This window comes from Macaca fascicularis, chromosome 15 (genome assembly GCF_037993035.2).
Source record: "Macaca fascicularis isolate 582-1 chromosome 15, T2T-MFA8v1.1".
In the NCBI taxonomy this organism is placed as follows: Eukaryota; Metazoa; Chordata; class Mammalia; order Primates; family Cercopithecidae; genus Macaca; species Macaca fascicularis.
The window spans coordinates 18754602-18770552 of NC_088389.1; the positions used below are offsets into that span (position 1 = coordinate 18754602).

At 42.6% G+C, this 15951-nt stretch overlaps 1 protein-coding gene across 37 annotated transcripts in view; it reads right to left on the reverse strand.

The window, feature by feature from the left end:
* The window catches only part of GAPVD1 (GTPase activating protein and VPS9 domains 1), a 111021-nt gene that overhangs the window by 67702 nt on the left and 27368 nt on the right, over positions 1-15951 (reverse strand). For 13 of the 37 annotated variants that reach the window (XM_065530069.1, XM_065530067.1, XM_065530068.1 and 10 more), the window contains 2 exons: positions 12666-12782; positions 1282-1498 (listed from right to left, as the gene is read on the reverse strand). The exons of 3 other annotated variants lie outside the window; for them this stretch is intronic. In XM_065530069.1, the coding sequence (XP_065386141.1) occupies positions 1282-1466 (185 nt within the window). In that variant the 5' untranslated portion in view covers positions 1467-1498; positions 12666-12782. Of the gene's footprint in view, positions 1-1281; positions 1499-3031; positions 3185-12665; positions 12787-15951 lie in introns of all 37 variants that reach the window. 21 more of the 37 variants (XR_012424396.1, XM_074016565.1, XM_074016555.1 and 18 more) reach the window with 4 other exon arrangements.

Sequence of the window (15951 nt, forward strand, 5' to 3'; positions counted from 1 at the left end):
TAGATAGATAGATAGATAGATAGATAGACAGACAGACAGATAAATAATTTTTTTTTTTTTTTTGGGGAGACAGAGTCTCAGTCGCCCAGGCTAGAGTATAGGGGTGCAATTTTGGTTCACTGAAACCTCCACCTCCCGGGTTCAAGCCATTCTTCTGCCTCAGCCTCCCAAGTAGCTGGGATTACAGACGTATGCCACCATGCCCAGCTAATTTTTGTATTTTTAGTACAGATGGGGTTTCATCATCTTGGTCAGTCTGGTTTCGAAATCCTGATCTCATGATCCACCTGTCTTGGCCTCCCAAAGTGCTAGGATTACAGGCATGAGCCACCGCGCCCAGCTGGAAACCTATATATTAAATATTAGGAGAAAAGCAGAACAGATAATTTCCTCTCTACAACAACATTTTTTTTCTTTTGAGACAGAGTCTTGTTCTGTCGCCCAGGTTTCAGTGCAGTGGCAAGATCTCGGCTCACTGCAACCTCCACCTCCCAGGTTCAACCAGTTCTCTGCCTCAGCATCCCAAGAAGCTGGGATTATAGGTACCTACCACAATGCCCGGATAATTTTTGTATTTTTAGTAGAGATGGGGTTTCACCATTTTGGCCAGGCTGGTCTTGAACTCCTGACCTCATGATCCACCCGCCTCAGCCTCCCAAAGTGCTGGGATTACAGGTGTGAGCCACCACGCCCAGCCAACAATAACATTTTATACAGACAAAGACACAAAACCAATTGGTGTGATATAAAATGTCAATGCTAGGCCGGGCGCGGTGGCTCAAGCCTGTAATCCCAGCACTTTGGGAGGCCGAGACGGGCGGATCACGAGGTCAGGAGATCGAGACCATCCTGGCTAACACGGTGAAACCCCCTCTCTACTAAAAAATACAAAAAAACTAGCCGGGCGAGGTGGTGGGCGCCTGTAGTCCCAGCTACTCGGGAGGCTGAGGCAGGAGAATGGCGTAAACCCGGGAGGCGGAGCTTGCAGTGAGCTGAAATCCGGCCACTGCACTCCAGCCTGGGTAACAGAGGGAGACTCCGTCTCAAAAAAAAAAAAAAAAAAAAAGTCAATGCTTAAGTTATAATTTTCTATAACAGTGCCTAAGTTATTTAATAATCAAAATAAACTGTATTATAAGCAAAGACTCACCTTAACGTTGATGTAAAATTATCTTAAATAATGTACTTTGTTGGAAATGGATTCATTTATTTACAGTTACTAATTTATTTACAGAATCATAGTGGTTCACAAAATTTAAAACCTGAAAATCATTTCTTTACCTGGTTATGATAAGCCGATCCAAATTGATTCTCTGTTGCTTCGCAATCCATGCTGTACGATACAGCTTTTCAGCTGTCTTAAGTACATCTGCATTGAGCCTCTGAATGAGCTGTTTCTCAGAGTTTACATATAAGCGTTCCTGCTTGAGGTGATGAGCCAGAGTATGAATATCTAGCTTCACCATCTTCAGTGTAGGAAAAGCTCAAAGACTGATCACTAAGAGTAAAAAGATAAATATTTAAAGTTTATGTATGTCACTGAAGCTTTTTTCTAAAATCAAAAGGGATAGGAGAACACTTTAAGAATTAAGTTACACTTGGGCAGACACGGTGGCTCACTCCTATAATCCCAGCACTCTGCGAGGCCCAGGCGGGCAAATCACAAGGTCAAGAAATCGAGACCATCCTGGCCAACATGGTGAAACCCCCGTCTCTACTAAAATACAAAAAATTAGCCGGGCATGGTGGCGCGCGCCTGTAGTCCAAGCTACTCAGAAGGCTGAGGCAGGGGGATTGCTTGAACCCGGGAGGCAGAGGGTGCAGTGAGCTGAGATTGCGCCACTGTACTCCAGCCTGGTGACAGAGCGAGAATCAGTCTCAAAAAAAAAAGAAAAAAAAGAAAAAAAAAAATAGGTTACATTTGATACCACTTTTAACTCTAATTTTCAAATAATCTCTATCTTTTTACTACAGAAGTATTATAGGTTCAGTAGAAAAATTGGTAAATACAGATAAGCAAAAAGAAAAAAAAGCTCACTCCTAAGGCCACAGCTCAGAGATAGCTGCTGTAAACCCTGTGTATATCCTCAAATACAATGTCTATTTGTTAACCCCAGATTTATCCTTGACTGTACTCTTTCTAATCACAATCAAAATATCCTGTTGATTCTATCTTCAAAATATATCTAAAATCTGACTACTAATTCCTGCCATCCCCCCATTGCTAATTACATCAGTTCTCACTACGAGGTGTGTAATCACCACGTCCTAAGTGATCTCACTGCTTCTTTTATTGTACTTCTAAAGTCTGTTCTCTACATAGCATAGTGAATTAAAAAGTCAGATCACGGCCAGGCAGAGACTCACGCATGTAATCCCAGCACTTTGGGAGGCCAAGGCAGGTGGATCACCTGAGGTCAGGAGTTTGAGACCAGCCTGGTTAACATGATGAAACTCCGTTTCTACTAAAAATACAAAAATTAGTTGGGTGTGGTGATGTACACCTGTAGTCACAGCTACTCGGGAGGCTGAGGCAGAATTATTAGAACCTGTTAGGCAGAGGTTGCAGTGAGCCGAGAGCATGCCACTGCACTCCAGCCTGGTCAACAGGTCTCAAAAAGAAGAAAGAAAGAAAGAAGAAAGAAAGAAAGAAAGAAAGAAAGAGAGAGAGAGAGAGAGAGAGAGAGAAAGAAAGAAAGAAAAAGAAAGAAAGAAAGAAAGAAAGAAAGAAAGAAAGAAAGAAAGAAAGAAAGAAAGAAAGAGAGAGAGAGAGAGAAAGAAAGAAAGAAAGAAAGAAAGAAAGAAAGAAAGAAAGAAAGAAAGAAAGAAAGAAAGAAAGAAAGAAAGAAACCAACAAAACAAAACTTAAGTCAGACCACTTTATTACTTTATTCCCCTACTGGAAACCATCCAAAGGCTTTATTTCATGATAGAATGAAATCTGAAGATCCTACAAGATCTACCCCTGGCTACTTCTCCAATTTCCTCTCCTACAATCCCACCCTAGTTCACACAGCTCCAGAACACCTACCTTCTAGCTGTCCCTTGAACAGGCCAAGCATGTCCCTCTCTGAAAGTGTGCACATTTGCTGGCCTCTCTCTGAAAGGTTATCCACTATCTTCATTCCATTCAGATCTCTCCACTCAAACATGTATTTAGAAAGGCCTTCTCAGACAATTCCTTCTAAAACAGAAAATATAACTTCCTAATCCCTCTTCTGGCCTTTAAAAGAAAAAGCACTGCCCCTATCTAGCATTATTTTACAGATATCTACCTGCATGTTAACCGTGCTTATTGCAAGGCTTCCCCACTAGAAGGTAAGTGACAACAGAGCCAAGCCTTGTTTGCTTTGTTCACTCACAGCTGTAATTTCAGGGACTAGGAGAAGGCCTAGTTCATAGCAGGAGTTGAATAAATATTTGCCAAAGTAATAAATGAAATCTTACTACTCTTATTTATCTAGTAGCTAAACAAACTGATACAAATAGCACACATATTTTACAGCATTATTATTTAAGCTATGCCCTTGAACCTAGAATTTGTGCCAGATCACAAATGTTAAATCAACAACAGAAATACCTGTGGCACAGATAACAAAACATAATATTGTGTGTCCAGGCAGCAGACAGCCATCAAGTTAGCAAAAAATTTCTTAGGTTGGGTACAGTGGCTCACGCCTGTAGTCCCAGCACCCTGGGAGGCCAAGGCAGGTGGCTCACTTGAGGTCAGGAGTTCGAGACCAGCCTGGCCAACATGGTGAGACCCTGTCTCTACTAAAAATACAAAAATTCACCAGGTGTGGTGGCAGGTGGCTGCAATCCCAGCTACTCAGGAGACTGAGACAGGAGAAACTTGAACCCAAGAGGCAGACGTTGCAGTGAGCTGAAATCGCACCACTGCACTCTAGCCTAGGCAAAAGAGTGAGACTTTGTCTCAAAAAGAAAAAAAAGGCTGGGCACGGTGGCTTACACCTGTAATCCCAGCACTTTGGGAGGCTGAGGTGGGTAGATCACCTGAGATCAGGAGTTCAAGACCAGCCTGACCACCAACATGGAGAAATCCGGTCTCTACCAAAAATACAAAATTAGCTGGGCATTGTGGCATATGCCTATAATCCTAGTTACTCGGGAGGCTGAGGCAAGAGAATCGCCTGAACCTGGGAGGCAGAGGTTGCAGTGAGCCAAGATCGTGCCATTGCACTCCAGCTTGGACAAGAGAGAAACTCCATCTCAAAAAAAAAAATTTCTCATTAAGAATTAAATATTATGGTAGCAGCTAGAAATATACTTGAAGCAACCTTCATTGAGAGAAACAGATTTAATCATTTAAAATTTCGATTTCTGCAATTTTAAACTTTCTCCTCTTATTTGAATGAACTACTGATGACTAGGAAAATTTCAAGTATTACTGTGAAACCTGAATTTAACTGCTTTTAAAAAACACCTTCTTGTACCTTATTGATTCCCCAGCAAACCATGCAAAGCTGTTATTCTAATCTCCTCCACTGTTGGAGATAGCTTTCCATATTGCTTTCCTCTGAAAAGATATCAGTATGTCTAGTTCACCAAGATGATTTCCTATTGAATTAGTCACAAAGGCATGTGTGTACATTTTTTTAAATGGTGACATATATACATATACTCTTATTAATTCAGCCTACAGAAAATGCATGTGTGACTTTGTAGACTTCCATGTGGGAACTCTTAACACCCTCTAGGGGGCTCTAAGTCCACAGGCTAAGAAAAGAATCATTGCTCTAATGGTTTTAATTATGAGAAGTATCATAGTTAATGAAAGCAGTCCTGAGGTGGACGCTGCAGTGAGCCGAGATCATTGTGCCACTGCAACTCCAGCCTGGTGACAGAGTGACACCGTGTCTCAAAAAAAAAACCAACTACTATATGCGGCCGGGCTAACTACTAAATGCAGCTGGGCATGGTGGCTCACACCTGTAATCCTAGCACTCTGGGAGGCTGAGGCGGGTGGATCACCTGAGGTCAGGAGTTTAAGACCAGCCTGGCTGTTCTGGGTGAAACCCCATCTCTACTAAAAATACAAAAATTAGCTGGGGGTGGTGGTGGGTGCCTGTAATCCCAGCTACTCAGGAGGCTGAGGCAGAATTGCTTAAACCCAGGTTGCAGAGGTTGCAGTGAGCTGAGATTGTGCCACTGCACTCCAGCCTGGGCGACAAGAGTGAAACTCCATCTAAAAAAAAAAAAAGAAACAACCTATATGACCTATATGCTTCATTAATTAGTTCAGTTGCCCTGAATATATAATACATAACCTCTTAACCTTTTTTCATGTATAAAATGTGGACAAGGCCAGGCACGGTGGCTCACGCCTGTAATCCCAGCACTTTGGGAGGCCGAGGTGGGCAGATCACCTGAGGTCGGGAGTTCAAGACCAGCATGACCAACCCGGAGAAACCCCATCTCTACTAAAAATATAAAATTAGCTGGGTGTGGGCCGGGCGCGGTGGCTCAAGCCTGTAATCCCAGCACTTTGGGAGGCCGAGACGGGCGGATCACGAGGTCAGGAGATCGAGACCATCCTGGCTAACACGGTGAAACCCCGTCTCTACTAAAAAATACAAAAAAGTAGCCGGGTGAGGTGGCGGGCGCCTGTAGTCCCAGCTACTCGGGAGGCTGAGGCAGGAGAATGGCGTAAACCTGGGAGGCGGAGCTTGCAGTGAGCTGAGATCCGGCCACTGCACCCCAGCCTGGGCGGCAGAGCAAGACTCCATCTCAAAAAAAAAAAAAAAAATTAGCTGGGTGTGGTGGTGCATGCCTGTAATCCCAGTTACTGAGGAGGCTTAAGGTAAGAGAATCGCTTGAACCCGGGAGGCAGAGGTTGCAGTGAAGTGAGATTGCACCATTGCACTCCAGCGTGGGCAACCAGAGCGAAACTCCATCTCAAAAAAAAAAAATTGACAAAAATCTGAATTTATTCTGTGCCTGACACAAGCAACATATTAGGTACCGGAAATACAAAAAAAGGAGAAAACCTAGTACTGTGCCCTCAACAACTTTCTAAACTAGTAGAATGAGGCAGGCATGGAAGCAAATGGCTGCCCCAAAGCATAATGAGTATTACGCTACAAGTCTACACAACATAGAGTAAGGACAAAAATAAAAGGAATGACTGAAGAAACAGATTCCTCAACTTAGTCTTAAAAGACAAGTATATGCAAAAACGAAAAAACAAAAAAGTGGCCAGGCGCAGAGGCTCACACCTGTAATCCCAGCATTTTGGGAGGAACGAGGCGGCCTCATGACTCCTCGTGAGGTCAGGAGTTCAAGACCAGCCTGGCCAAGATGGTGAAACCCCATCTCTACTAAAAATACAAAAAAATCAGCCAGGCATGGTGGTGGGCGCTTGTAATCCCAGCTACTCAGGAGGCTGAGGCAGAGAATTGCTTGAACCCAGGAGGTGGGGGTTGCAGTGAGCCGAGATTGCGCCACTGCACTCCAGCCTAAGCAACAGAGCAAGACTCTAAAAAAGGAAAAAAAAACTATTTGTCAGAGAGGTGGGGGTAGAATATTCTGGATAGAAACAGCCAACCAAACAAAGGCATATATATATACACACACACACATACACACGCCTATACATATATATATGACATGAAGTCTATTTAGGGACCTACACATGGCTTATTACAGTTTGGGGCCGTGTATGTTTGTGCAGTTAAGAGTGGGGATGGAGGGAGAAGGTAGAAAGTGTATACTAAGAGATAAGGCTACAGAGACAAAAGGCATAGAAAACTCAGAGTTAAGAAACTTGGGCCAGACGCAGAGGCTCATACCTATAATTCTAGCACTTTGGGACACCAACGCAGGCAGGTCACCTGAGCCCAGGAGTTCGAGACCAGCCTGGGCATCATGACAAAACTCTATCTCTACAATAAATACAAAACTTAGCCGGGTGTGGTGGCGGGTGCCTGTAGTCCCAGCTACACAAGAGGCTGAGGTGGGAGCATCACCTGACATCTGGAGATTGAGGCTACCGTGAGCCACGATTATGCCATTGCATTATAGCAGCCTGGGTGACAGAGTGAAACCCTGTCTCAAAAAAAAAAAAAAAAAAAAAAAAAAAAAAAAACGAACTTTGCACTGCATGCAATGGAGAAGAGGCTTAAATGTGATTAACACAATTAAATTTATATTTCACTACATAAAGTCTCTGGTACCAAGGAAAAGTATGAGGAGGTGGGGATGGAATAGACAAAGAGAGACAAAGAAATTGCTGATAGGCAAGAAATGACAGTGGGAAATGGAAAGAACATGGCAAATTCCAGAGAAGTTAAAAGGCAGGAAATGCAAGGTGCTGACACCTCCATATGGAGGGGTTATTCAACACAACTATCATATGAGAAAACAGTTTATAAACTGAAAACTGTGCCTGGAATGGGTCTAAGAACTTTGCACATTTACTTTTCATAATATCCCTCCAAGATAGGTATCTTGCAGCTAAGAAAATTGAGGCCTAGGGATTTGCTCAAGGTCATACAGGTGAGAGGTGATAGAGTCAGTACACTATTGCTATTACCCTGATGTCTACATGAAAAACTCATAAATCCATATTGATCTACCTAGAGGCACTCCTTTCTTTACAGTTGTCACTCAGAAATATGCCTTAGATAATCTTCCACAACTTTAAATTCAACTATGTTAAAACCACTGTTTTCCTTAGAAACTTTTTTTACCTCTGTTAATAACTCAATACCATTCTTCCAATAGGGAAGGAGCAGCTTGCTGTATTTCCAGTGGTATTCTTTTTTTTAATTTTTTAATTTTTTTATTTTTTGTAGATGGAGTTTTGCTCTGTCGCCCAGGCTGGAGTGCAGTGGCACAATCTCGGCTCACTGTAATCTCCGCCTCCCGGGTTCAAGCGATTCTCCTGCCTCAGCCTCCCGAGTACCTGGGACTACAGGAGTGCGCCACCACGCCCAGCTAATTTTTGTATTTTTAGTAGAGACGGGGTTTCACCGTGTTGGCCAGGATGGTCTCAATTTCTAGACCTCGTGATTCGCCTGCTTCAGCCTCCCAAAGTGCTGCGATTATAGGCATGAGCCACAGCGCTCGGCCCTCTTTTTTTGTTTTTAAATCTTCTGACCAACTGCTGCCTGTTGACAGCCAGCATTCTTCACAGAGTCTCTCTCATCTGAACTTCCATTCCATCCCTGAGGCCAATCTGTCTCAATTATTTCTTAACACACAACCACATTAATACATCTAAATTGCCATCAAAATTATATTATTGTTCTGCCTAAGATATCTTCAGTGGCTTCCCACTACCTTCAGGAAAACAGTTGATTACTTAGGTTTATAACATGTACAGCCTTCTAAAATCTGGTCCCAAACTATCTTCCCAGGCCACCTTCCATTGCTACACTGTATGAACCTTTGACTTCATAAAAATATCTACTTGATATGCCAAACACTAATCTTTCCTCGATTGCTGGTGTCTCACATGCTCCTGCATTTCTGCACTGTTTTGCTTCTGTTCTGGCGTGAGACAGGGTCTCACTCCCATTGCCCAGGCTGGAGTGCAGTGCACAATCACGGCTCACTGCAGCCTTGACTTCCTGGGTTCAGGTGATCCTCCCACCTCAGTCTTCCGGGTAACTGGAACTACAGGCATGCTGCTAGCTAATTTTTTGTATTTTAAGTAGAGGCGATACCAGTCTGGTCTTGTACCCTTGGGCTCAAGAGATCTTCCCACCTCAGTCTCCCAAAGTGCTGGGATTACAGTAGTGAGCCACTGCACCTGACCTGTGCTGTTAATCTGGCAACTATACATGTCCTGCAGCACACTTATGCTATTGCCCTGTTATTTAAATATTTTACTAACTTACATTTCACATGTTTACATCCCATCACCCTCCCACAATAGATTTAAAGACTCTAGGGGCTGTGCTGTACAATATTTTGGCCACATATGGTTGTTTAAATTAAAGTTAAATTTTAAATTAAAATTCAAAATGTATGGTATGCAAATTATATCTTAATAAAAACAATGTAATTTAAAATTCTGTTTCTTAGTCATACTAGATGCCATTCCTAGTACTGGGGACCCACATGTAGCTAGCAGCTACTACACTGGACAATGCAGACATAGGACATTTCCACCATCATAGAACAATGAAAGTTCTACTGAATAGCACTGCTCTAGAGTACAAATCGTGTCTGATTCAACATTGAGTTCCTCATAATGTGCATAGAGTAAGGACTTTAAAAGTACCCATTTCTGTGCCTGTAATCCCAGCACTTCAGGAGGCTGAGGCAGGCGGATCACGAGGTCAGGAGCCCGAGACCAGCCTGGCCAACATGGTGAAACTCCCTCACTACTAAAAATACAAAAATTAGCCAGGTATGGCGGTGTGCACCTGTTATCCCAGCTATTTGGGAGGCTGAGGCAGGAGAATCGCTTGAACCTGGGAGGCAGAGGTTGCAGTGAACTGAGATCGCGCTACTGCACTCCAGCCTGGGCAACAGAGCAAGACTCTATCTCAAAAAAAAAAAAAGAAAATGAAAAAGTAAAAGGTACTGATTTCTGGCCTGGAGCAGTGGCTCACATTTGTAATCCTAGCACTTTGGGAGGCCAAGGTGGGTGGATCACCTGAGGTCAGGAGTTCAAGATCAGCCTGGCCAACATGGTAAAACTCTGTCTCCATTAAAAATACAAAAACATCAGCCAGGAATGGTGGCAGGTGCCTGTAATCCCAGCCACTCAGGAGGCTGAGGCAGGAGAATCACTAAAACCCAGGAGGCGGAGGTTGCACACTAGAATCCAGGAGGCAGAGGTTGCAGTGAGCCATGATGATGCCACTGCATTCCAGCCTGGGCAAACAGAGTAAGACTCCGTCTCAAAAAACAACAACAAAAAAAGCAAGTACCCACTTCTCCTATTTAAATTTAAATATAAGCAGGCTTACCACACCAAAATTAATGTTCAAATAAGTTTCTCTGTAATTGTAGCAGTGATTCTCGGGACTTTTTTTTTTTTTAAAGACGGGATCTCACTCTGTTGCCCAGGCTGGAGTACACTGGCACAATTGTGGCTCACTCCAGCCTTGACCTCCTGGGCTCAAGTGATCCTCCAACATCAGTCTTCTGAGTACCTGGGACTACAGGCGTGTGAAACCACACCTGGCTAATTTTTAAATATTTGCAGAGATAGGGTCTCACTAAGTTACCCAAGCTGGTCTTGAACTCCTAAGCTCAAGCAATCCTCCTGCCTCAGCCTCCCAATGTGCTGGGATTACGTGCCTGGGTAAACTTTTTTTTTTTTTTTAACTCTCAGGGTACTACAAAATTCTATACAAAGTAAAACACTCCAAACAAATTTAAATTCACTTGTGTTGTTACAACATATTGAGGAAATTTGTCACATCTCAAAAACAGGCTATAATCCCAGTGTTTTGGGAGGCTGAGGCGGGTGGATGACCTGAGGTCAGGAGATTGAGACCAGCCTGGCAAACATGGTGAAACTCTGTCTCTACTAAAAATACAAAAATTAGCCAGGTGTGGTGGCACACGCCTGTAGTCGCAGCTACTTGGGAGGCTGAGGTGGGAGGATGGCTTAAGCCTGGGAGCCAAGATCACGCCACTGCACTCCAGCCTGGGCAACAAAAAACAAAAATAAAGTTATTGAGAGTCCCTGCTTTAGAGTTTTTGCATAGATGTTTACATATATTTTCATAACAACCCTCACGGCTACAAAGATAACATAAATGTAGAAAATCAACAAATAATTGTTAAAATTTACACATTCTTAGGGCCGGGTGAGGTGGCTCATGCCTGTAATTCCAGCACTTTGAGAGGCTGAGGCAGGTGGCTCACGAGATCAGGAGTTTGAGACCCGTCTGACCAACATGGCGAAACCCTGTCTCTACTAAAAATACAAAAATTAGCTGTGCATGGTGGCACATGACTGTAATCCCAGCTACTCGGGAGGCTGAGGCAGAGAATTGCTTGAACCTGGGAGGCAGAGGTTTCAGTGAGCTGAGATTGCGTCACGGCACTCTAGCCTGAGCAACAGAATGGGAGTCTGTCTCAAAAAATAAATAAATAAAATAAAATAAAATGTACACATTCTTCTACAAAATCATTGATAATTTTTTTTAAATAATCAAATGAATTCTAATATGTATTTGCCTACAAGATTTCCTGCTTGTCTTATAGTTATATTGCTATAATGGGAGAAAAAGGTTAAGAGAAACTGTTCTAGATTAAAAGCAACTAAAACAACATAACCAAATGCAATGCAAGAGTCTTGACTGGCTCTTGATTAGGGGGAAAAAGAAAGAAAAGCCACTTTAGGGACAACTGGAGACATTTAAATATGGACTGGATACCAGATGATATTAGAAAAGTATTGTTAATTATTATCAGGTGTGATATTGGTATTGTGATTACATAGGAGAATACATTGCTTTTAAGAGATGCACACTCCATGTATATATTTAGAAATAAAATGTTAGGGCCGGGCCTGGTGGCTCAGGCCTGCAATCCTCACACTTTGGGAGGCCGAGGAGAGCAGGATCACTTCAGGAGTTCAAGACCTGCCTGGCCAGCATGGTGAGACCCTGTCTCTACTAAAAATACAAACATTAGCCAGGCATAGTGACGTGCACTTGTAATCCCAGCTACCTGGGAGGCTGAGGCAGGAGAATCGCTTGAACTTGGGAGGCAGAGGTTGTAGTAAGCCAAGATCGTGTCACTGCACTCCAGCCTGGGTGACAAAGCAAGACCCTCTCTAAAAAAAAAAAAAAAAAAAAGACAAAGCAAGACCCTCTCAGAAAGAAAGAAAGAAAGAGAGAAAGAGAGAGAGAGAGAGAGAAAGAAAGAAAGAGAGAAAGAGAGAGAGAGAGAGAAAGAAAGAAAGAAAGAAAGAAAGAAAGAAAGAAAGAAAGAAAGAAAGAAAGAAAGAAAGAAAGAAAGAGAAAGATAAGAAAGAAAGAAAGAAAGAAAGAAAGAAAGAAAGAAAGAAAGAAAGAAAGAAAGAAAGAAAGAAAAGAAAGAAAGAAAGAAAGAGAAAGCAAGCAAGCAAGCAAGCAAGCGAGCGAGCGTTAGGATGTCTGCAACTTGTACATGGTTCAGCAAAAACATTAAGACAATTTTTTCAAATATAGCAAAATGTAAACTGTTAAACTGAGGTGGTAGGTATATAAGGATCACTGTGCTATCTTTCAATGGTTTTTGTACGTTAGAAATATTTCATAATTAAAAAATGGGGTAAAATACTTTAGAAATTCTCAAATTGTGCCTTTCTTGCTGCTTAATTAAATGTAACTGAACAAATATATGACAGAGTTTCGCTGGAGCCTAGCCAAATCGCCTAATCTCAAGGAGCTCACGACCCAATTACAACTGAAATATTGTTCAAGATAGAAAGGGAACATAACATGTTTTCAATGACACAGCAACATATGAGCCAACTCATGCAATTTAGAAATTAAAATCTTCAAATATAACTTTACTTTAAAAAATTAACACATGAGGCTGGGCATGGTGGCTCATACCTGCAATCCCAGCACTTTGAGAGGCTGATGTGGGCAGATCACTTGAGCTCAGGAGTTCAAGATCAGTCTGGCCAACATGGTGAAACCCCATCTCTACTAAAAATACAAAAACTAGCCGGGTATGGTGGCGCATACCTGAATCCCAGCTCCTTGGGAGGCTCAGATGGGAGGATCGCTTGAACCCGGGAGGTGGAGGTTACAGTGAGCTGAGATCACGTCACTGCACTTGAGCCCGGGTGACAGAGCCAGATCCTGTCTCAAAACACACACACACACACACAAAAACCAATGATTGAGGAAAAGGGTTTGATAATTTTAAAAGTATACCAATTTTTTCTGCTTTTCTAAGCCACCACTATAATATCAGCGGAGTTAAGGGTCACCAGGAATAGCTTAAATAAAATTTATACGTGAATAACTAAAAGGAAAATTTTTACAATACTAAAGACAACAAAAAAGTACAGACATCAGGAAATAAATCAGTTTGGGCCGGGCACGGTGGCTCAAGCCTGTAATCCCAGCACTTTGGGAGGCCGAGACGGGCGGATCGCAAGGTCAGGAGATCGAGACCATCCTGGCTAACATGGTGAAACCCCGTCTCTACTAAAAAATACAAAAAAATAGCCAGGCGAGGTGGCGGGCGCCTGTAGTCCCAGCTACTCGGGAGGCTGAGGCAGGAGAATGGCGCGAACCCGGGAGGCGGAGCTTGCAGTGAGCTGAGATCCGGCCACTGCACTCCAGCCTGGGCGACAGAGCGAGACTCCGTCTCAAAAAAAAAAAAAAAAAAAAAAAATCAGTTTGTTTCCTGAAAAGTAACAATATGACCATCAAACAATAATAATATTAATATCAAACTAGCATTTATTTATGAGTTATGCCAAATACTCTGCTATTCTTTTTCCTAATTGAACTCTTAGAATCCTATGATAGGTCTACTCTCATTATCCTCATTTGACAGTTGAGAAAAGTGTTGACACATCTAGTAAGCAGCTAAGTCAAGATTCAAACAAATTGTTCTGTCTGACTCAAAAGAAGCATTTGCTCTCAATCAACTAATCTAAACATTTTGTCAGTAACATCTACTTTAATTTCTAGTTCTGCTAAAAATTTACTCCTTAAAGTTCCTGTTACCTATTGGTTTTTACAGAACTTTATTTGGCTTCTGGTAACATCTACTTCATTTGAGTTTACATGCAAATACCACACAAAACATAGTGTCTCTAGCCCTTATCTCTTCACTGAGCTTAAATTCTTTATTTCCTCTACCTGCAAAACATCTGAATATCAAGACAGAATTTCAGAATTGAAAAGTCTATTAAAAGCCATTTCTCTCAGCACCATAGGAAAGGTTAAAAAAAAAAAAATTTTAGCTGGGTGCGGTGCCTGTAATTCCAGCATTTTGGGAGGCCGAGACAGGCAGATCACCTGAGGTCAGGAGTTCGAGACCAGCCTCGCCAACACGGTGAAAGCCCATCTCTACTAAAAATACAAAAATTAGCTGGACATGGTGGCACATGCCTGTAATCCCAGCTACTCAAGAGGCTGAGGCAGGAGAATTGTTTGAACCTGGGAGGCAGAGGTAGCAGTGAGCCGTGATCACACCAATGCACTCCAGTCTGGGTGACAGAGCAAGACTCCATCTCAAAAATTAATAATAAAATAAAATAAAATAAATTTAAAAAATAAAATAAGATAACAAATAAATAAATAGCTTAAAGTAGAAATAAAGGTCCAAAGGTGCTCACGATTTTCAGCTATGCTTCACCCCTCAGAGATAATTTCCAAACTCCTTGGTTTAATACTCAAAGTACAATCTTGCTTCAATCCACCCCTCCAATCCTAATTTATACTATTTCCCTACAAAAACTCTCCTACTCCTACCAAACTGGCCTTCCCATTTTTCTTTTATTTTTCGTTTTTGAGACAAGGTCTTGCTCTGTCGCCAGGCTGGCTGGAGTGCAATGGCACCATCGTGGCTCTGTGCCTCCCCAGCTCAAGCACCCTCCCTCTACAGGCATGCACCACCATGCCCAGCTAAGTTTCACATGTTTTGTAGAGACAAGGTTTAGCCATGTTGCAGAAGCTGGTCTCAAAGTCCTGAGCTCAAGTGATCCACCTGCCTTTGCCTCCCAAAATGCTAGGATTACAGGCATGAGACACTGCGCCCAAACCATTTTTACTTTCAGTTCATCGTCATGTTTCTAAATTTGTATCTGACCCCCTCTTATGTAGATGTTCCAATTTCCAAGACCAGACTCAATAAAACCTTCCTTTCCAACCATACAGTATGCACATGGCAATAAATCTCAACTCTGAACTCCTGACACACTGATTTATTTATTTATTTATTTTTTTGAAATGGAGTTTCAGTCTTGTTGCCCAGACTGAAGTGCAATGGCACGATCTCAGCTCACTGCAACCTCTGCCTCCCAGGTTCAAGCGATTGTCCTGCCTCAGCCTCCCGAGTAGCTGGGATTACAGGCACCCCCCACCATGCCCAGCTAATTTTTATATTTTTAGTAGAGATGCAGTTTTGCCATGTTGGCCAGGCTGGTCTCAAACTCGTGACCTCAGGTGATCCGCCCGCCTCAGCCTCCCAAAGTGCTGGGATTACAGGCGTGAGCCACCTAGCCTGGCGAAACTTTTGATACCACCAATTTGAAATCTTTTTTTGTACTTTCATCTTTAATGTCTATATCCTGTCTTTCCGTGTCCTCAAAGGCATAGGGCATCTCTTAGGCCTATGTATCACCGGCCCCCAAACCATGGCCAAACATAAGCAGCTCTCAGTATTTTTTTATCTTTGCTAATATTTGCATTGTCACAAGTTGCTCTATGAATAAGAACATAAGTAAAATCAAAGAATTTTTAAATTAACATTAGGCACACCTAAAATAACAAATAAAACTTTTTCCTGAAACTCACGAGCAGTTTCTAAGTTAGAGAGTTTCATTTTGTAGTAAAAAAAGCAACTAGACTTTGAACATCTATCAGTTCAAGAGCTGGCCAGGAGTGGTGGCTCATGCCTATAATTCCAGCACTTTGGGAGGCCAAGGCAGGCAGATCGCTTAAGCCCAAGAGTTCAAGATCAGCCTAGGCAACATGGCAAAACTCCACCTCTATCAAAAAAAAAAAAAAAAAAAAAAAAACAAAGAAAAGAACAACAGTAAAAAAAATTAGTTGGGCATGGTGGTACACACCTGTAATCTCAGCTACTCGGGAGGCTGAGATGGAAGGACTGCTTGAGCCCAGGAGGCAGAGGTTGCAGTGAGCTATAATTGCACCACTGCACTCCAGCCTGGGCGACAGAGCAAGGTCCTGTCTCAAAACACGTATATTAATATATATATGGCCAGGTGAAGTGGCTCACATCTACGGACCCAGCACTTCGGGAGGCCAAAGCAGGTCGATCGCTTGAGCC